The 22,107-nt window shown below is 41.4% G+C and overlaps 2 protein-coding genes across 9 annotated transcripts in view; one reads left to right on the forward strand and one right to left on the reverse strand.

Annotated features, from left to right (window-relative positions):
* MBD4 (methyl-CpG binding domain 4, DNA glycosylase) lies at positions 1-10,343 on the reverse strand. 4 transcript variants are annotated; one of them, XM_031955563.1, is made up of 8 exons: positions 9,578-10,342; positions 8,305-8,535; positions 6,803-7,644; positions 4,872-4,946; positions 4,666-4,800; positions 2,474-2,623; positions 1,848-2,005; positions 1-319 (listed from the first exon to the last, which is right to left on the reverse strand). In XM_031955563.1, exons 2-8 carry the CDS (start codon positions 8,502-8,504, stop codon positions 242-244), a joined length of 1,638 nt encoding a protein of 545 aa, XP_031811423.1. In that variant the 5' UTR covers positions 8,505-8,535; positions 9,578-10,342; the 3' UTR covers positions 1-241. The 4 variants fall into 4 exon arrangements, with proteins under 4 accessions (XP_031811423.1, XP_023353973.1, XP_012399094.1 ...); XM_023498205.2 differs by having other exon boundaries at positions 9,205-10,341; XM_012543640.3 differs by having other exon boundaries at positions 1,902-2,005; positions 9,205-10,338.
* Positions 10,344-10,448: 105 nt separating this feature from the next.
* Positions 10,449-22,107, forward strand: part of IFT122 (intraflagellar transport 122) — a 68,191-nt gene continuing 56,532 nt past the window's right edge. For all 5 annotated transcript variants that reach the window (XM_031955528.1, XM_031955530.1, XM_012543651.3 and 2 more), the window contains exon 1: positions 10,449-10,615. In XM_031955528.1, coding sequence (XP_031811388.1) covers positions 10,575-10,615 — 41 coding nt within the window. In that variant the 5' untranslated portion in view covers positions 10,449-10,574. The remainder of the gene's footprint in view (positions 10,616-22,107) is intronic.

Below are 22,107 nucleotides of genomic sequence, written 5' to 3' on the forward strand. Positions count from 1 at the left end.
TGAATTTGATCACTTTATTTAAAAAAGAATCAAAGCATTTTTCCAGCACATTAGGTTACAAATGCCATGAAGAAGAGCACAGCTACTATTTAATACAATTTGTGTAGTCCAGTCCCATTCATGTTGTCAATGATTTACATCTGTACAGGCTGAGAGCGGGCCGAGCACTTGTGATGACTCCATGTTCCTCAAAAATCGAGGTCTGATGCATTCAGAAATTTATTTAAAAAGTTAAGTCTTTTTAACTAAGACTTAGTTTTTCATGATTTTCCCAGAGCCAGTCATGATATTTATTTAACTTGTGGTCTTGAGGATGGACCTGGAAGAAAACAAATGAGAAAAAAGATAAGCAGAAGGAGAAACAAATCTAAGCTGTTCATTTCTATTGAAAGCAGTCTTAAAACTTGTGTTTTAAGCAGAATCATTCCAATCAGTCATCAGTGTCCCGCCCACGGCCCACTTGTAGTTGCACAATGGAAGCTTATCCAAAAGGTATAATAACTCTGAATGGCAATGTAAGAGAATGACAACAGTGCTGGACAGGAGTCAGAGCCTGGGTTCAAATCCTGCCTCTGCTGCTTACTACCTAAATGAATACAGAAAAGTCATTTAAACCCTCCTGAACCTTTTTTTCATCTGCAAAATGAGGGTGAACACTAAACTACTACTGGGGGACAAGAGGAAGCAGGACGGTCTCGGGGCTGAGGAAAGTATAAAAAGGAGCCATTTACTAAGACCTCACTATTTTGTAGGCAAAAAAGGAGGATGTGAACTGGATTACAGGCCCTTAGGTGGGTCCAAAGCTATACAAACAACCAAACTGAAGAAATCTCTTAATCCAGAGGAGAACTTCTACTGTGTATGTCTTTTCAACAACGAGCTAACTATCTTTACAGGTGACAGTCTTCTGCAAAGTAAAATTTATACATGCCATGACAGAACTGAGATCCAAAAGGATCCCCAAGGTGAGAGAGAAAACCCCAAATCTAACAAATGCTAATCTATTAAAGCTTACAGTGGCGCTAAGATTTTGGGGTCAGCCCATTTAATAGCAGTGAAAGGCTTTGGCAGGGATGTCTTCATTTTAGAAAAAGTCAAGTAGAGGATATTGGGGATATGGTGGGCGCTCATAAGATAAAGCCTTAGGGGGTTTGTTGACCGAGACGGCATGCTTTTGTTGTCTCCCCAAAATGAGAAATGGATGCCATGTTAGGCTGCATTACCTGAAGTGCAGGGTGCTCTCTGCTGGCTAGAACTATCACATCTGCAGTATTGTGCTCTATTACATGAGCAATGATGATAAATTTCCTGAGGAGGGGGACCAGGACAGTGAAGGGACTTAAAACTGTAGGGACCCAGGGAGATTTTATTTGGAGGCAAAATAATTTAGACAAAATACCACTCTTCAAATAATCAAAGGGCTGTTGTGTAGAGGAGGAACTGGATGGATTCTGTGGGACCCTCATAAGAAAAACAGGCCTCCTTGAGAGGGGAGACCCCCAGCCTGCTGCTGCTGGGAGTGCTAGAGCAGAGCAGGTTCACCTGGGGAGGGGGTGCTACCTCCAGGCAGGCTCCTGGCTCACAATGGGACAGCATTCCTCAGAACGACCCTCAGGCCGACGAGGATGACCACATGCTTGTTGGCAAAGAAGCAGAGGCAATAAGAGGGAAACCACATAGCCAGGCCCTGCTGGGTGCTCCCCGCTTCCCGCCCATCTTCAGGACTGCATGGCCTTTTAAGCCCGGGTCAAGAGGCGTGGTGACATGGAGCTTGGGTGCCGCCCAGGGATGGCAGAGAGCCCCTCCCCCAGCCAAAGCCCCCGATGGGGTTGCGGTGCCCATACAACCTTTGGTTGAAGGGAGTGGCGCTCCTTAAGGCTGTGGCTATGGAGGTTCCTCACCTGCTTCCACTCATTGACACAAAAAATTCTGTAGGAGTCATTGCCGTATTTTCCAATCCCATGCAGCTCGATCGGGTACTTCCACTGCTTGGTCAGATATTCATCTAGAGGAAAGACTCAGGAGATGAGCAGGTTTCACCAGCCCCAAGATGGAGCACAGCAAGCCAGGAAGTCTTCCCCCAAACCCCAGCATTCCTCCACTCACCACCCCCGGTCACCTCCTGAGAAGAGGTCAGGCTTTCCCTTGGTTCCTATGACACCACTCTGGTGTTTCAAGGGGCTGCGGGCGGCACAGTGCACACGGCGCCAGACCCTAGCTCAAACAGGGGGTCAGTGAGCACTCAGTAAGGCTCCACACTTTGACAGGCCATTGGAGGAGGGCAAAGCAGTGTCAAGAGGCAAGTTCCCCGGAGGGCAGGTCCTAAGATGCTTGAGCTAGGGTTAATCTGAGGCTCAGGAGAGAGCCAGCCTGTGCTAGATGACTGCATCCCTTTAACAGGTGTAATAGGTGCTCACCTCCTGGCTTTCTCTGAAGATTGGACACATTTTCATGTTTATCTTAAGGAAAGTACCTGAGAATTTGATGATGGTTTTGGCTCTGAGATCGTAGAGCCCGAGAGGCTTGAGCAGCTCGGACACTTCCTTCCAGTCTGCAGCTCTCGCCACCTCGGCTGAAGGGTACTTCTCCAGAAATTCCCAGAGCACAGGTATTGCCATCTTGCCTAGAGAGAAACAGTGGCTGGTGAATACTGTCACTCAAGAAGGGGGGGTATGCTGCTCACTTGACTTTTCTATCTGTTCATTTCTCATGCAGAGATTATGAAGTTCAAAGAGATTGAGTTTAAGAGCTGGAAAAAAAGATTTTCTGGGGTTGAACCTTTTTGCTCCTAGGCAGGTTTTTTACTGATGATACCCAGGTGATCTGGCCAAAATTAGCTCTCTCTGGTAGGTCAGGCTAGGGGAGGCTGCCTCTACCAGTCATTCCTGAAACCAGAAAATACCTATACTAGAAAACCAATACTTACTGACAAAGAACTTGAAATATATAGAAATGATTAGTCAGGGGCTCTATGTGATGTCCCATTCAAGTAACAAAATAAAATCATAGTTAACCATCCCTTCCCCCAAATAAAACAAAACAAAGTGGAAATGGCAAATGATATTGGGAAATTTTTGGAAAGAAATATGCACAAGTGAGATGTGGGACTTGCAGCAGGCCTATCAAGTGAGTGGCCACAACTCAGGTCAGTTCCCTCGCTCACAAAAAGAATAACAAATGCAGCAAATAAAATTAGAGATAAAAACAAAAAGGAGGGGAAAGGACAGAAACTGTTTATTAGTTCAACAATTTTCTTGTTTTCAATTTTATTAATCTCCCCTTTTATTTTCAGAATTTCTAATTTGATATTTAATTACAGATTTTTAATTTGTTCTTCTTCTAGTTTTTTTGTTGCATGCCCAATTCATTGATTTTTTCTTTTTCTATTTTATTCAAGTAAGCATCTGGAGATATAAAATATCCCCTAAGAACTACTTTGACTGTATCCCATAAATTTTGGTATAAATCAACAGAGAGTCTGAAGTAATAAATAAAAGAAAATAAGGAATCTCTAGAAAACCAGAGCAAGAGTGACATCACTGTACCTCTAACTAACAGACATACTATGGGAAGTCCAGAGTTAAGAATCCCAGTAACTTCTCTGACTAGAGATTACCCTGGGAGGCCTCTTTCCCAGGGAGGCCAATGAAAGAAGTATATTTGTAGCAATATTTTCTGTCATACTGAAGAACTGAAAATAAAGTAAATGCCCATTGATTGGAATGGCTCCACAAGCTGTGGAGCCTGAATGCAGTAGAATATTACTGATATCTGATGATTGTCATGGCACAAAGTATCAGTGGATGCAAAGTGGGTAGAATGAAGAAAACGATATACACAATGACTACAACTATGTTTGCGGAAACAAATAACCTGAAAGTGATGACAGTGAAACCATAATGACTAAGCTTGCTCCCAAGGGAGAAAGAGGAGCATGCACGCTCCGCCTTCTCTGCAGTACATTGTATATAGCATCAGACTTTTTAAGGTGTGTCTTCCTAACCTTTCTAATCACTAAGCACTGCAGATACAAAGAAAAAGATGCTGACACAGTTCTGTTCTTTCAAGAGCTTGGATTCTGACTGGGGAGAAGACACATAGGGTAGATGGGCAAATTCAGGATGCAGTGGCAGGCCAGATAACTGGAAATAAGACTGTCCATGGAATTCAAGATGAAGAACATCAGAAGTGACGCTACAGGAAAGATCACAGAAGATCTCACTGAAGCCTTTCTATAAAGAATGGCTCTGAGAGAAAGGAAAAATGAAAGATGGAAGAACAAGCAAGAGAAAAGAATGTTTTAGAGATGTGAAGAGCCTTGACTCTATAAAGCAAAACAAAAGATGACACAAGCTAAGAAAAATATGAAGAAACTGTTTGAATGGATGATGTTAGACTATTACAGTTCCATTAATGACTAAAGCCTAGTAGGTTCTCTACAGAAGTAGGAAGGTAATTTGGTGAAAAAGGAATAAGGTATTTTCACCCACAATTTAAAAAATGGAAAGAGGGACCTTGGATACCTTCTGGTTCAAACCCCTCATTCTAAGCATCAGGAAACTGAGGCTCTGAGAGACAATTTGCTTGCCCCAAGATGACATTTGGTTGGTTGGCTAAGCCAAGCTTAGAAACCAGCAAATGTAGTTTGAACATTGTCTCACTTACCTGAAGTCCTATTGAGAAATATAGTAGCAATGAGGAGCTTCCATGGGTCGTGAAAGAGTGTTTCCTGGACAAGATTAAAAGGGGACCGAGGGGGAGTCCACTTTTTAAACAGTTTCCGTCGAGGTGGACTAAGGGCTAAACAAATACATCATGTCAATGTTAGATACTCAAAGTGGCTTTAGAATCCAACTGCTATATTTCCATACCTTCTTGGTTATATTTGTTGGAGAAATACTGGCTGGTTTTCCTTCTCTCCACTTGTGGTCGCTGGATGATGTTTTCTGTAAAGAGAATTAGCACTGGATAGAATGGAGGAACTGGAGTCAGGAAGAGCTCAGACACTTAGCCATGTGATCTTGGTCTTAACTTCTATCTGCCTCAGTTTCCTCAACTGTTAAATGGGGATAATAATAATGCCATCTCCCTCAAAGAGTTGTTGTGAGGATCAAATGAGATAACATCCATAAAAAAATTATTGCAAAACACTCTATAAACACTAGCTTTTAGTACTGTTATTTGGGAAATTCATGATTAAAGTAAACATTATAGGAGCAGAAACAATAAAAAGTGAGGGAAAGTGCTCAAAGCTTCATGATACGAGGGGCTACAGACACTACTGATGACTAAACTATTATCCAGGAATAGCAACCTGTATGGCTATGGACACTGAGCAAACCTTGTTGTTCTGAAAGGTTTAAATGCTGAAGGAAGTGACCCCTAGAGAGGGGGGTCAGCAGTCAGAGTATCTGGGTAGGCCTCTTAGTCCCTGGAATTGAACTGGTCACTTTTACAGTGTTATCAAAGCTCTCCAGAGAAGTTTCTATAGCCCTCATAACTTACCTAAATCTCTACTTAATATGAGTAACAGTTGATAGTTATAGGGCACTTTAAATAAGGCGAAGCAACTCATATTATCTCATTCTGATACTCATCCCTGGGAGGGCTGTGAGGTTAACACCATGGACTTCAAGCCCACTAATCTTTCCATTAAGCTGTCTCCACTATTGCAAAGCCTTTCATAGGAAGGTTAGCTCCTAGTGGTAAGTAACACTCCCACTTGCAGAACATGGGTAACATGTTCTAGTTCTATCTCAGAATCTCAGAGCTGGAGAAAGCCAGAGTCCTTTCTGGATCTGTTCTACAAACCCCCTGCCTTGTGACTCAGTTTGTGAGGGCTGCTGGGGCTTCTGCTCGACCTACTGGCACAGCTGTGGAGAACCTGGGTCTCCTCCACCACCATAATGGGTACAGGCCTGTAGAGGGCAAAGAGGTATCCACTAACATCCCAATGAATATGCAAATTATTACAAAGCTGTTTAAAAGGAGTCACTTTTTAGGGATGATTGCAGAATCCATTTTCCACTGAAGTTTCATAATAATAAAAGCTCTGTTAAACTCTGATCTCCATATTAAAACTAGACTGCAGATTAGAGATGATCCACATGATGATAGTTGTCAAGTATTTAATGGAATATTTTAGAGCAGTTATTATAGAAGCAGAAGTTCAAGAAAAAAATTTTGCATCATCTATAATATACAAATAATTTGTGGATACAACACAATATACACTGAGGTATGAAGTATGTCAGAGAGGAAAGTGATTTCTACTCTTTACTGGTTCATATAGAATGAAATAAAGTACACCCAAATTCTAGCCCAGGGGGTTTGCTAAATATGTGGGAGATGGAGAGGAGTGAGAGTTTAACTCCCTGGGGGTACCTGTAACCCTCAGAGAATGAAGCACAGCTGCTTAGGAATTCCCAGGAGTCACTGGGATGGGGTAGGTAGGAAGGGTTACCTGCTTAGAGATCCTCCAGGGAAAGATGAATATTAATATGAATATAACAGGCAGCATTTGTCTGAGGCTGTGTTTTTTCAGAATGCCAAAATGAAAATCCTGTCACAATCAGTTATAATGTGTAAGTATTTTGAAATTACATTTACAAAAAATAAGAAAAAATCCACAAAACAGTATTTGACTCAATGGGGACCTATAGGAGAGAATATTTTTGAATTTTCTCTCTCTAGATTCTTAAATTCTAAACAATGTCTATGCAAGATCTACAGAATTTTGTAATGGTAAACCTTAACAGCTCCCCTAAGGAAATTTCAGCAGTTCTTAAAAATACAAGTATACCTTGAAATGTCGGCACAAAAGTCAAATCTTTTTCATCCTGGGAGCTGCTACTGTCTATTTCAGAATTACATTTTAAAATGTCAGCATGCAAATGTTCCTTTTTTTCTCCAGTTTCTATAAAGGTCTTTTCAGATCCTCCAGAAGTACGCCCACTCTTTTCTTTATATTCTGAAACTTCACTGGCACCTAATGCATTTTCTGTACAAGTTCCATGTGCAGTATGCATCTGGGCATGTGAGCCTGAAGCATATATTTTATTTATCAGTTCTTTTTCTTCTTCCTCTGTCGTTTTTATATTCATGTTACTCATTCTGTCATCAGAACAGCAAAGGGGTTTCTCAAGGTGCTTGTCTTGTGCAATGGAAATAGCTCCTTTACCAGATGCTGCCCTTTTCTGTCTCTGACTGCAGCCAGAATGACCTTTTCTGGCCCTTTTCTTAGCTTCCTTCATGTGACTCCCTTTTGTAGCTGTTGCCTTTCCTGTGGGTGTTTTCAGATTCTGGGAGTCACTGACATCAGCACCCTTCTGGAGCCTTGGCTTGGAAGTGAAGCGAGACAGTTCGCTATTCTGGTCCTGCACCTGTGAAACCTTACATGGGAGAGGAAGTGCATCTTTCTCTTTCCTGTGAGGCGTCCTCAGCTTTTGTTTTGGGCTCAGGCAGCTCTGCTCCCCCTGGAACTGGGCTGCCAGAGCTTCCTTACTGGCATGTGGGAGTCCTGAAGGAGTGTCACTCTTGGGAGGGGCCCGGAAGTCAAAATCTTCTGGCTTAAGAGAAGTCTCTCCACTTTTATGAAGGTAACATGCAAGTAAACTTTTGGATCTAAGCTTCACTCCCTCAGGACTAGAAAAAGAAATAAGAGAACTGATTCACTGATGAATAGGAGCAAGATAAAAAGAGAAACAAGTTTGAGAAAGCTAATCAAGAATTTCCATTCTAAGACCTGTAAAAGGCATTGAGCTTTTATTGTTGAAAACGCCTGAACTTTGATTTTTGAGTGTTCCCATCTAAACTGTGAGATGGGGAGAAGGGAATAAGCATTTATATATAGCGCCTACTGTGTGTACTAAGTGCTTTATAAATGCTATCTCATTTGATGCTCTCAACAACCCTTGTAGGTAGGTGTTATGATCTCCATTTTATAGTTGAAGAAACTGAGGCAGACAGAGACTAAGTGATTTGCCCAGGGACACAATGCTAGTACTTAAGTGTTTCAGGCAGGATTTGTACTTGAATCTTCCCGATTTATACTCTGTCCCACAGTGCCTCTAAGCTGCCTCAGGTGATTTCAAAGATCTCAAAGCATTTTATAATACAATAATGTAGGTCTAACTTTTGCCTTGCATTGTAGGCAGAAAAAAAAAAAAAAAAGGAAGGAGAAAGCTATATTAGACTACAAAATTCCTGTTCCTATTTTTATCACCTGCCTGGGCACATCACATAGTTGGTTCTAAATAAATGTTTGCTGAATGACTTATGAGATATCTTACCTACTTTATTTACCTGATAAAATAAACATCATATTTTCCAGCAGTTTTTCCAGATAATCTTTGTTTGACAATCCTTTCCCATCCACAAGGAACAGACTTAGAATGCTCCATGATAGTGCCACCATCGCAGTGAATGCTGGCATTAAGTTCCTGTAATTGGGGAGTTATTTCTTCTCTTTCTTCTGTCACTAACTTCCTTTCATCATCTCCCATTTTTTCAACTCCTGGAAATTCAACTTCCTCACTGAAAGAGAAATGATAAATTACTGGGCTTGCTCATTCAATCAGGAACACAAATCAGTGATTATTTGGATAAAATGAGATAAGGTCTTATCTATATTGGGAAAGTCATCTTTATGAGTTCAAATCTGTTCTCAGAGACTGTGACCCTGGTGGCAAAGTCATTTAACCCTGTTTGCCTCAGTTTCCTCATCTGTAAAATGAACGGGAGGACATGGTAAGCTGCTTTAGCATCTTTGCAAAATTAAAAAAAAAAAAATCCCAAATAGGGTCATGAAGAAGTAGTCATGACTGAAAACAACTGAACAATAATGTTGTGTGGAGAGGGAGGGACTTCAGGTCTCCAATCTAAATAAGAGGCACTGCAAACACCATTATGATGCCTCAAAATTTTGCTTGGTTTTGTTCGTCAAACACTGTAAAAATGTGATTAAATTTTATACAAGCTTAAGAATGCTTTGGAGGTAACTACTTGCTAATCCCTAAAGGAGAGAATCCTAGAATAGTGGAAATGGGAGGTCTTTATCTAACTGTACAGAGCAGAGGCTGAGGAAAACGACCTGCCTAGGACCACACAGCCGGTGACCCGCAGAGCAAGTCCTGCAAGGAGCTTTGCCAGGATTTTAAGCCAACTTGTTTGGAAACCTTTTCAGCTAGGAATGACATCACGTACCTTTTCTAAACTGGATTCAGTCGCAGATTAACAAGCAAGACCGCTAACACAGCGATGCTTCTCCCTTACCAGCCTCCCTCTAAAGTTCCCTGCAGGGCCCCATTCTTGCATGCTGGCACGCAAGAGCGCTCCTAGCCCAACAAAAACTGAAAATGCAACGGCTCGGGTTGTTCAAGTGAAAAATCAGAACCGGACGGAGCGAAGTCTCAGCTTCGCGACCTGGCATCCCTCTCGCTTCCCCAGACGTTGGCGTCTGAACCAGCCTCTGCAGTGCCCCAGGAGCTGGGACTGTCGGACAAGGCGGGGCCGCTTCCTAATAAATTACAGATAATTACGAAACCGCAGACCGCAGGAGACAGAGACGAGACCGCACCAGTAGCTGCTCAGCCCCCTGATTCCTCCGCCTGGAGCTCACACCGCCGGCAACGCGCGTCCTCTCCCCGCTTCAGACCCGGACTCGGTTACGAGGCACTGCCCCTCCCTGGACCCCTGGCCAAGTGCGAAGGCGGCCGCCCTGGACGGAAGGGAGGGTCGGATCGGGGGCCCCGGGGTCGGGCTCTTCATCCGGGCTCAGGTGGCCGAAGAGGGACGCGGGCCCTGCCGCCAGCCCGCCCAGAAACTGGTCCGTCACCTAGGCTGGGCTGAAAAGCGGAGCAGGAAGCGGGGAGAAAAGGGGGCAAAAAGAGGAAGCTCTAAGTGGGGCCGCGCCGCTTGGGCGGAGATGGCGGGATGGGGTGGGCTTGAAACCGTGCCTCCGCCTCCAGCTGAGAAGCCCCGGGCCGAGGAGGAGGAGGATTTGTCTTAAATCATGCTCGCGTCTTCCAGGGGCTCCTGGGCGGCGCCATCTTAAACGGAATTGCCCGTCACATGATCCGTGGAGTCCGCTTCCCATCTCCCGCCAATTACTGCGCAAGCGCAGGCAGCCCCCGTGTTAGTCCGGAGCCCACGTAGGTGCGATTTTGTCCCTTGGCGGTCTCTCCTAACTCCTTCATACGCGCAGTGAATTCCCCACGTAGGGAGCGCTCTCCGTGTGCGCATGTGCGTGTCTGGGTCTTTGCCCGCGTATGTGTGTGAGAACGTACGGACGGGTGGGCAGTTCCGTAACCTTCCTCCTCTCCATTTCTCGCTCTCTCCCGACAGTTCCGTACACATGCGCAAAGCGGCAGGCTCCTGTCCCGCAGGCGCACTCGGGATTTCTGCGCCGTCCTCGGCAGCGGGAGGAACCCCTGGCGCATGTGCGTTGCCGGGGATGTCCCGCGGCGCGCACGGCGCATGTGCGTTGCCCGGGGTAGCCCAGGTAGCCAAAGTGGCTGCGGTTTGGGAGGGACGGAGTGACCCAGGGCCCGGCCCGGGGTCCGAGGGGAGAGGCCATGAGGGCCGTGCTGACCTGGAGAGATAAGGCGGAGCAGTGGTGAGCCGAGGGGAGGCCCGAGGGAGGGCGGGAGCCGCCGGAGCCGGAGGCGGTTAAGAGGAGGCAACTTTGGCTGCTCAGGACGCGGGGTTCTCGGGGACTGAGGGGGACAGGGAGGAGGGTGGAAGCGGGCTCCCCGTCTCCAGCCTCCTTTCCTCCTTGCCTGGGCTTCCCTCTCCCTATCCGTAAAATCGGGGAGCTGCACCAGGCAACGCCAGGAGCCTCCCCCGACCCCCTCCCAGCCGCCGTCAGGCTCCTGTCCTCCTGGGGGTCCCCCTTTACCCCCCCTTCCCTCCCTCCTTGTATTGCGCTCCCCTGTGCGTGTGTGCACTCCCCCAGCAGAACATGGATCAGGAAAAAGGAGCCCTGGGCTCGGAGTCAGGAAGGGTTCGCTTTCCAGGTCCTTCTTCAACGCTTAGTAGTTTACTAAGCTGCTAAAAAATGCTTGTAAAGTGCTTAACACTTTTCCGAAGCCCCTGGACAAGAGTGCGTAAGGAATATTAAATATCATCGCCCTCAGTCTGTGCTCCTGCCAAATTCGGTATTCCCAGTTCCACATCCAGATGTCTTTGGAGACACTTTGCCTTCAAGGCTCGCTCCCCAGGAGGCTTTACCCGAGTCCCCTGTTAGTTTCTGCCCCTCCCCTCAATGCTTTGTATTTACTCTTTATACCTGTTGTTTCTTCTCTACGAATCTAAGTTCCTTGAGGACAGGAACTGAGTCATTGCACAATGCCCGGGGTACACAGTAGGTGCTTAATAATTGTTGAATTGGATTTTAAGGTTTTATAGAAATGTTCTTATCCTGTTTGTGAGATCCCTCCGGTCAAGAATTAGTGCTTTGCATAGTTTCTCAGCCATAGCAGATTTTTAATAAAAGTTGATTAGCATTGAATTCATTTTCCCTGACATCCTTTAATTACATTAAACGTAGAGCTGGAAGAAAGCTCTTATATACATATATACCCATTGCAGGGTTTGAAAGGTAAAGTTTTCGCAGGAAATACCTTAATGATATGGATGATAGAATTTTCCAGTAGTAAAAATATAATAAAGAGTAACTTTAAAAAGTGTTATGTGTGTTGTGCCATATAGTGGATCAATTTCTTCATTCAGATTACATTGTAACAGCAATTGTATTGCTTCTTAAATTGTATCTGTTATCTTATTTGTTTCTCATAGGGGATCTTAAAGACCATCTCTTCTAACTCTCACTTTACAGATGGAGAAACTGAGGCTTAGAGAGAGAGTAAATGACTTATCTGTGATCATACAAGGAGTAAATATCCAGGTCTTTGGATCCCAAATATTGTATTCTTTTTTCTATACCAAACTAGTTTCTCCTTTGGCATTGCTTTAATTCAGGTTTATTCAATGCAATAAGCATTTGTTAAGGCCTCCCCTTTGGATAAAGTGCTGTTCTAGGTGCAGGGGATACAAAGACAAACATTTTTTCATCTTCCCTTGAGGATTTTACTTTCTTTTAGGGACACAGCCAGTATACAGATAAGTGAATATAAAGTATGTACTAAATAAATACAAAGCCAGGTTGGAATGGTTTTGGAGTTGAGATGTGCTTTGATATGCATCACTCATCTATCTACCTACCAAGGCTCCCATTTGCCTTTCATACCTCAGGCATTTGGGACCTTTAAATCCCCCACTACTGCTCTCTAATACCTGCTACCTGCCCTTAGGTTCAGCTAAAAACTCTGCCTCCTAACTGTTCCCTTAATATGTGCCATTTCTTTTATCTAAAATAGACTTCTATTTTCTCTAAAGTTAGTTGCAATGCTAAAATTCCTACCTAATTCCAGTCACTCCTGCAACTGCAAACAAACAAAACCACAACTATTTCTTTTGTATTTGGAATCATGTACATCTTGCCTTTCCAATTCTAAACATCTCAAAGAGAAACTCTCTTTTCATTGAAGGAAGCTCTTTCACTTTATTTCTGTAGTGAACAGTCTTATTCCAGATAAGTCATGTATTTGTTTTTTTTTTTTTTCACTGAAAAATTGAGAACATCCTAACTTACTCCCTTACCTTCAGCAAGTCATCTTGTCTATTCTGAATCTCAGTTTATCTCTCAGAATGAAGGCGTTGGACTAGATGATTTCTAGATCTTTTCCATTTCTAACATTTTGTGACTTTACTGTGATGTACACATGCTGGATGCAGCTTGGTCAAGCTCTGCCAGGTTGTGAGGGGGTGTTGAAGAAGCTATTAGAAACTGTATTTGACAGTATTATTTATGAGTGTAGAACTGGAAGATGATCTGTTTTCCTGTGAAGGAGTTGGAAAGAAAAATGCATTAATTTGAAACTGAAATGGATTCAGTTGAAACAATCCATGTGTTTTTAGACATGTGGAGACTGTTCAACTCTGAAATAAAATACTGAGCTCCCTGTAATTCACAGAATTCTAGCAGAGCCTGAGTGATATGAGCCAGGCCTGAATGAAGCATGTCTAGAATTCCTGACTAGAATTGAATGAAACTCAAACTTTGTAGCAGTTAACAAAAGGAAATTTACTTATCCATAATGGAAAGGATACTTAACAAAGGAACAGCACTGATTTTTGTAGGGTCAGTCCAGTTTTATATATGGAAAATGAATGTTCTGGACAGTAAGTTGTATTGAGTCAGCCACTTAATAAATATTAAGCACCTACTAAATTCTAGACAATGTACTAAGCATTGGGATACAGTGAAAGGTAAAAAACTGACCTTGCTCTTAAGGTGCTCACAGTCTACTGGGGAAGGCAAGTATAAAAAAGGTATTATGCAAGATACATTGGAGATAATAGGTAGGTGGAGGCACTAGAAGTAAGGGGGATATTAAAAGGTGTACAACAGTTAAGTGACATTTTAGCTGGAACTTGAGGGAAGTCATCAGGGAGAGTATTGTAAGCATGGAAGACCACCAGGGAAAATGCTAGAATTGACAGATGGGAGTGTATTGTTTGAGAAACATCAGGGAATTGAAGATCTTGTAAGGAGATGATGTAAAGTGATGTAAGGAGACTGGAAAGATGGAGGCAGGTTAAAAAGGGCTTTGATTCTAAACAGGATTTTCTTGTGAGAGATAGGGAGCCGTTCTCAGGGAATATCTCCCTCTTTCTTGGGAAGGGAGTTGGAGCTGTGGATCTAGACTAGCCTACATGGTAGGGAACCTAGTAAATTCTGCCCTTCTCCTCAGAGATAGGGCCATTTCAGGTTGAAGGAGCAGGATGAAGGAAGGCTCAAAGTTGTGGAAACAACAAGTGACATAATATGTGCACTGGTCACAAAAATGGAGAGTTTAAATTCACTGAAGAACTTTTGCTAGGAAATCATAGGAAACAATGCTCCATAAGTCAGGTTTAACAGGACCAAAGTATGGTAGGATCCAAAAACCAAGTGGAAGATCTGAGAGTTAAGGACGCTTCCTACCATGTACATAGTAACACTTGACTGGTTGTGTTTGCTTGCATCCAATAGCTTCATAAAATAGATTGTGCAAGACTCTATTACTCTGTTACAGACATGGAAATTGAGGATTGGTAGAGTTCAAGTGACTTGCTCTGGTACTATAATTAGTAAATAGCAGAACCTGGACTTTAACACACATTGGATTCCAAATCTAGTCCTCTTTCCACAAGAGTGACCCGATCAGTATTTGCTTAAAAATAGTAAACACCTGGGATTTCTGCATAAAAAGTACACAGCTATTTTTAAAGATGATTTTTCTTCAGTATCTCAGGGAAGCCTTCTTAAACTTATATCCTAGTGGATGATTGTGCAACAATTTTTACTGTCTTTCCAGGCAAAATGGAACAATTATAAGATCATGTCCTGGCCACAAAAGGAATAGTGACTAAGGAAATTTTTCTTACTAGTGGTAACAGGAAGTTCACCATGAAGTTTATTGCTGAGAAGAATTAATATGTTGATCTTCCTCTTGAGAATTTCAGATTTGAAATCTCTGACTCTACTCTTTTTCTTCCTTCTCCTTCAAGTCCCCACATCTCTTAATTTCCAAGTGGCCTTGAAACCAGCTCCATGTTTCTGGTGTTTCCTTCATCCTAGTCCAGGCCTTCATCCCTTTTACCACAACTATTGTGAGAACCTCTTCAGTGACTTCTTTGGCTCCAGGCTCTTCCCTCTCCCATTCTTTCCTTACTAAGCTGCCAAAATAATATTAGTTTCCTTCATGATCTCTGTAGTCAAGCCAAACTGGGTTACTCAGGGGCTCCTCAGCACTTGTATTCTGTCTGTTTTTGTGCATAAATGTACTACTTCATTCCCAGCTATTAAAATCCTTACGTCTTAGCTTGGGAGTTACATTTTCATGAAGTTTCCTAGATTCTCCCAGATGAAAATACTTTATCCTATCTCAGATCTTCCCATCCCTTTATGTGGATTTTTTTTTTTTTGCTCTATCATATTCTCTTTTATGTTAAATGTTTGTTATTTCCCTGCAAGTAGACCATGAAAGGGTGGGGGGCGCTTTTTATTATTTTTGTACTCCTAGCAGCTAGCATAATGTTGCACATAATTGGTACTTAATAAATATTTGCTAAATTGAAAATCAGGGTTGAACATTTGTTCTTTAATAATAGAGGCTGAAATTCATGTTTTTTAAGAATTTTGAATTGTCTTTCTGCACTGGCCTCACAAGCTGTCCCTGAAATGGGAATGAAAGCAATTACTAGCCAAAGGAGTCTAAATCAAGGAGCTGGTATTTCTTTTTGATGCTGCAGCAATTCAGAATGTCTTTTAGTCATTCCAAAGAGTTTGGCAAAATAAGCTGGATGTGATGATATACTCCAGAAGTCTCTGCTACTGATGATGCTGAAGGAGGTAGATTTCTTGAGTTCAGCAATTCTGAGCTGCCTATTGCAGGGCTGAAGCGAAATGAGTATTTGCATTAAGACTCGCACCATTATGATGAGGCTCTGGGAGCTGGGGGCTCCAAGGCTGCCTAAGGAAGGGAGAAACATCCCAGGTTAGAAGTGGAGTAAGAGATCAGACTCATGAGTAGCAGTTGCAACCCTTTGAACCTAGATGAGATTAGCGAACTGGTCTGAGATTGCCTTCCCAACCCCCTTAAAAAATCCATGTGATAATTATTTTCTTATTGAAAACTGAAATATATATCACTTTTAGGAAGAAGGAGAGGAAGAGGCAAACTCAAGCCCTTCAAATGAAAGGATGACACCTTCTCAGAAGTTTGGAAATTATTCCAGTAATGATAGTGAGCAGATTACCTGATCTTTGCAGGGACAATAAAAGGAACATTACTTTCCCCTGGTGTGATGATCCACTCCTGTCATCCCAGATCCCAGGATCTTTTGAACTCAGAAGTTTTGCTGTGCCAAATATATGACAATACCAAGTCAGCATCACAACAATGAGCTCCTAAGAGCTGTGAACTGGCTCAGGTTGGAAACAGGAGGTCAAAGCTCCAGGATCAGTGAATAGCAGTATTAAGTCCTGTCTGTGAATAGCCCTTGAACTTCCGCCCAAGGCAAGACAGGATCAAACATATTAAAAATATATTTTTTTCATTTATGGCTTTGCCTGTTTTAAATGGCTACTAAATTCTTGGCTGGCAGTTTTTTGCAAGACCATAAGGACCTCATTTTCCTCATCTATATAAAATAGATGTTAGCATTGCCTGTAGAAAGAGATGATTCTTCTAGAGATTGCAACTGCAGCTGTATGTGGATATATTGATATAATAATAGCAATAATACTATGGTCACAATTATCTTTTTTTTTTTTTTTTTTGGTCAGGCAATTGGAGGTCCAGGATATCACATAACTGTTAAATATCAAGTGTTTGAGGTCACATATGAACTCAGGTTCTCCTGACTCAAGGCTGGTACTCTAGCTACTGCGCCACTTAGCTGCCCCTGTAATTATTTTTAAATTACCACATGACAAAGTGTTTTATATTCCCATTTCACCTTTAACTCTGTGAGACTGGTAATGTCATTCTTCTCATCCTTACAGAAATGGGAGATTCAGAGGTATGGAGTTAGTTGGATAGTCACAGAGCTTGCCTGTGGTTTCAAAGGCTGATTGATGCCCTATCTTATGCCATGGGTCAGCATAGTGTGATCTCATGGGGGACTGCACAGATTCTACTAAAGGAGAGTGAGGAATTTTCAGAAAAAGAGTTGCCTCCCCCTCACTCCCCCCAGTCCTGATCGACAAGCACAGAACAACAGAGAACAAGTGCTTTGTTAGGGAAGAGATCCTGGGGTCAAAAGAGGTTACCCCAAGGACAAGCTCCAGTAGACAGGATTCACCAATCACCAAATTGAGCAAGTATCTGCTAAGTGAAGTGTCTTTTCTATGTACGGTACTGTGGGAAGTGGGGATAATGAGACAAAAATCAAATCGAATACAGTCCCTGCCCTTATGGACCATGCATTGGGTATGCATTAGGACTCATTAGTTGGGCACAGATGGACATCATTGCCATCTTCATTAATGGCCTGGCCTGAGGAGGGAAAAGGGGAACAATGAGTTTGCATGATGTAAAAGAACATTTCTTATATTAAAATCATGATAAAGCAAGTCCATCAACTTAAAAAATAAATATTGCTTATTTTCATTCCCTGTGAGTCCTCATGTTTGGTCCCAGAGCTTCATTGATGTCTGTTTTAGGTTCAATAAGAAAAGACCATTAATCATTGCCCATAAGGATTATCAAGAACCAGGTTTTTCATTTTTAATAGCATGTAACTTCCCCATTCTTTTTCACTCTCCTAACCTAAATGCCTCTGCCTCAAGTTTAAGCCTCATACTTACATGTTCCATATGCATCTTATTTCCTGGCATGTCCAAAATAGAGCCCATATTTTCACTCCAAAGGCATCCCTCTTTCAAACTCTAGGATGGAGCATTTAATTTATTGCATTTGTATCCTCAGTGTTTAGTGCATTACCTGGCATATAGCAAGCACCTCATAAATGCTTCTTGATTGATTTCTGTTAAGGGTACCATCATCCTTCCAGTCATCTTTGACTCTTCCCTCTTTGTCACCAAGTCTTGTTGATTATGCCTCTGTCTCACATTTGTCCTCTGTCAAAGCCATCTTTCCAGCTAGCTAACAAACAGACAATTCCTGAAACATGGACCATGTTACTTCCTTACTTGAAAATCCTCTGTAGCTCTCGATTGCTTCTAGTATGTGATACAAACAGCATGTTCCTCACCTTCCTATCTAGTCCTGCTTTATGTTATTAACCTTCATCTCCTTCCCTTTCCAGGACCACTGGTCTTCTAAGCTGTTCACTGGATGGGACATTGCATTTCCTGCTTCTGCCCCTATGCCCTCCTCAATAGAAACTTTCCTTGTAAAATATTAGTTGTAGTCACACAAAACAAATCAACACAGTATTGACCCTGTTTGAAGACATAAGCCTTGGTCAGCAGCTGTAGCATTTCATTTAGTCCACTGAAGCTGCTGTTGGTCTAAGCAGGGTCGTTCAGCATTGTTTTCCTTTATATTATTGTGATCATTGTGTTCTCTTTACTTTGTTTTTTAAATTTATATCTATCTTCCCAAGTTTCTCCAAATTCTTAATATTTGAAATTTCTTATAGTGCATTAATATTCCATCATACTTGGATTATCCATCTTCCTTGTGGTTCTTTGATACTACAAAAAATGTTGCTTTATGTATTTTTGTATCTATGAAATCTTTTCTTATTTGTCCTTGCTAGGAATACTGTGTATGCCTAAATGTCATATTGCTGGCTGGATCAGAGGGAATGAAAAGTTTAGTAACTTTTAAAAGTTCAATTTCAAATTGCTTTCCCAAGTTCCCAAGGAACAATTCACAACTTCACCAATAGTGAATTGATGTACCTGTCTTCACAGCCCCTATCACTATCATCTTTGTATCTATGCATCTAAATTGATCTACCTACTTACCTACCTATCTACTTATTTGCCTGTCTGCCTGTCTACCCACCTCCCTATTTGTCTATCTGCCTACCTACTATTTGTCTGTCTATCTATCATCATCTATCTGTCTGTCTGTCTACCTAGCGTCTGTCTTATTCCTTGAGATTGGCTGTAACCTGAGATTGTATGCAGTGCCTATGGGAGCCCTTTCAATGCTGTGGCATCCTGGAGGTAGGAGATCAGGGTTAGCTCCCAGGCTGTGCTTCTTCATACCTGTCTAATCTTGGGAAACTCACTTCATCTCCTTGGACATTTCCCACATGCAAAATGAGGTGCACTAGGTCCCTTCCAATTTCACACCCTGTAATTGAATTCTCCCACTGTGGCTCCTGGGTTTAGAGAAGGCTCTTTTTAATCTGATTGTTCCAATACAAAGGTCGATGCTTTTAGAGTAAGGCTCAGCCCTTTTTTGTATCATAGACCCCTTGGGCAGGCCTGAAGAAGCTTGTGGATCCCTTCTCAGAATCATGTTTTTATGAATAAAATAAAGTTCCAATTATATTGAATTATAGTTATCAAAATATATTTTTAAAATGTTCACTGACCCTAGGTTAAAAATTCTTGTTTTAGAAAATGGCAAATTGATAATAATTAAGCATAACTACCCAACACTTTATGCTCCTTGGAAAAGAAAGGCACTGTATAATGTACCAAATTGAATTTCCGTTAATTCTACCTACCTCATCTTTCTTAACGTTCTTTGCAGTACCATCATTTACACCCCATCCTCTATGTGAAAATGTGTTCTAGGACTCAATCTTAGCTCTTTCTTCACTTTCTAATTGTTCAGTTGTCACCTCTATGTACATGACTCCCAGATCTGTATATCTTGTACATTTTAATGCCTGATGGACATCTGCTGCCTAGTAAGCATCTTTAATTATTTCTAAATCAGAATTTATTATCTTTTCCCAATATTTTTATTCCGCATCTTTAGTTCTTTTTTTTCACTCTAGGGCACCATCATTTTTCTGGACATGGAAGTTTGCAACTGTATGAGATAACCTTTACTCTTACTCTTATTTTACCTCTGTAATCAATCAGTTGCTAAATCTTGTTGATTCCACATCCTCGTTGTCTCTCCTATCTCTCAGCTCCTCTCTGTTCACACTATAATCATCCTCATCCAGATCCTTATCACTTTTGACTATGTGATTTCAATGGCCTCTAAATGATCTCCCTGCATTCAGTTTCTCCCCTTCTCCCAGCCTCTAGACATTTGCTTAGGTGATATTCTAAATGCTCAGGTCTGACTATATAATCCTTCTGAGGAAAGAAGCTTAAGTGTTCCCCATTGCCTACGGGATAAAATTCAAACTTCTCTTATTGGTATTTAAGCCTGTCATAGTGTAGCACCAGGTAATCTTTCCAAAATAATTATATGTTATTCCCCTCATCCATCCTCCATTCAAGTCAAGTAGGTCCCCTTGATCTTCTTTGTACACCATATTCTTTTTCCCAACTCTGTGCCTTTACATAGGCTACATTGTCTACCTCATTTTCCCTTCTCACCTCCATCTTTTGAAACTCCTATCTCCCTTCAAGCCTTGACTCAAGTGCCTCCTCTTCTAATTTGCCTTTCTCCAGTTGTTAGTGCCCTTCTCTATTATTTATTTGATATATTTCCTGTATTTGCTTCTCTGTGAATATGTATGTATAGAGTGTAATTTCCTTAGATGTCTCATTTTATATTCTTGGCACGTAATAGATTCTTAATGTCAGTGCTTATTGATTATACAATATCAACTCTCAAATGTGAGTTGATAGATGAATTAACATAGTACTAAAAGAATAAAAATCAAGAATTTTTAAGGAAGAAAAATCACCATAATGTCCAAAATCTATAGAGATTTGACATAATTTTTAAGATTAAGAATGCAATAAAAGGTTAAGGATATAAAGAAATAGTTCTCAGAAAATATGCAAGTTACAGGCAGTCATCTAAAATGTGCTCCAATTGGTTACTATTGGAGAATACCAAATTAAATCAAATCTGAGTTATCAGGATCATAGATATAAAACTGAAAGGACTTCAGAAGCCTTTAGTGCAACTGTCTCATTTTACAGATGGGACCACTCAGGTTCAGGACAGTTAAGTGACTTGTTCCAGGTAAGACTGTCATGTCAGAGGTAGCTTCACTCTCATTGAATTAGCAAAGGTGTTAAAATATGGAAAAATTAAATATTGATGGGTTTATGAGAAAACAGGATCATTAATTGATTGCTATTAGAATTATGAATTTGTCTGTTTTGCAAAATTATCTGAAGTTTTTATGCAAGAAAAGTTACAAAATTGTCTATATGATTTGATTTTAACATCCTCATTATTGGGTTTATGCTTCAAGGCGATAAGTGACCATCAGAAGTGTTCACACCAGCACTATTTGCAGTAGCAAAAAGTTGAAAAGAAAAATTGGAAACAAACTTTATACTCATTAATTAGGGAAGGGTTGAAGAAATTGTGGTATATTCATAGAATAATATAATACTGCATGGTGAAGATTGATGAATGTGAAGAATTTATGAAAAAAGTGGTAAGACTCCTATGAGGGATTAGCAGGGGTCCTCAAACTTTTTAAATAGGGGGCCAGTTCACTGTCCCTTAGACTGTTGGAGGGCTGGGCTATAGTAAAAAACAAAAACTTTGTTTTGTGGGCCTTTAAAGAAACTTCATAGCCCTGGGTAAGGGGGATAAACGTCTTCAGCTGCTGCATTTGTCCTGTGGGCGTAGTTTGAAGACCCCTGGATTAGAGAATGAACAAAGTAGAGCCCAAAGAAAAATATTATTACTACTACTCTCTAAATGAAGACAGCTTTATCTGCCAATGAAACTCAGCTCAAAAACAGGGGATACCTAAAAGTGAAATGACCAAAGCATATGAAAAGGCAGTTTTTAGACAAAGAAATTAGAATTGTTAACCACAAATGAAAAAATATTCCAAATCTTTAATAATTAGAGAAGTGCAAATCAAAGTAACTTTTTATCTGTCAAACTGACAAAGATGACAAATGGGGAGATTGACCAAAATGCTTGAGGAACTATGGAAAAACAGGTATGCTAGTGCTTTGTTGGTGGAGCTGTAAATTGTTCCAGCCATTTTGGAAAGCAGTAAGGATGGATACTTCAAAAGACACTAAACTATATATACATACACCCTTTGACTCATTTATACTAGTACTACATCTGTGCCCCAAAAAATTAAAAAAGAAAAGGATCTACCTTTTATGTGGTAACAGCTCTTTTTGTGGTAGCCAAAGATTGGAAACTCAGAACATGTCCTATTGGATTATTGCTAAACAAATTGTTGTATATGACTTTTGGAATATTACTGTGCCATAAGGAATGATGAAATGGACAGTTTTCAGAGGAAACTGGAATAACCAATGCAGAATGAGCAGAACTAGAACAACTTATACAATAATAACAATATCAAAAACAACTTTGAAAGCCTTTAGAACTCTGATCAACAAAATAATAAGGCAGGAGTCCAGGAGAGTGAAGATGAAATGTGTCCTTTACCTCTTGATAG

The sequence above is a fragment of the Sarcophilus harrisii genome, chromosome 1 (assembly GCF_902635505.1).
Source record: "Sarcophilus harrisii chromosome 1, mSarHar1.11, whole genome shotgun sequence".
Lineage (NCBI taxonomy): Eukaryota > Metazoa > Chordata > Mammalia > Dasyuromorphia > Dasyuridae > Sarcophilus > Sarcophilus harrisii.

Bases quoted from the DNA above. Each gene is read 5' to 3' on its own strand.
- MBD4 (XM_031955563.1), bottom strand. From the start codon at position 8,504: ATGGGAGATGATGAAAGGAAGTTAGTGACAGAAGAAAGAGAAGAAATA. The intron at 7,645-8,304 runs GTAAATAAAGTA...TTCTTTTTCTAG, and splicing joins TATGATGTTTATTTTATCAG to TCCTGAGGGAGTGAAGCTTA. The intron at 4,947-6,802 runs GTATACTTGTAT...TTCTCTTTACAG, and splicing joins TTTTGTGCCGACATTTCAAG to AAAACATCATCCAGCGACCA.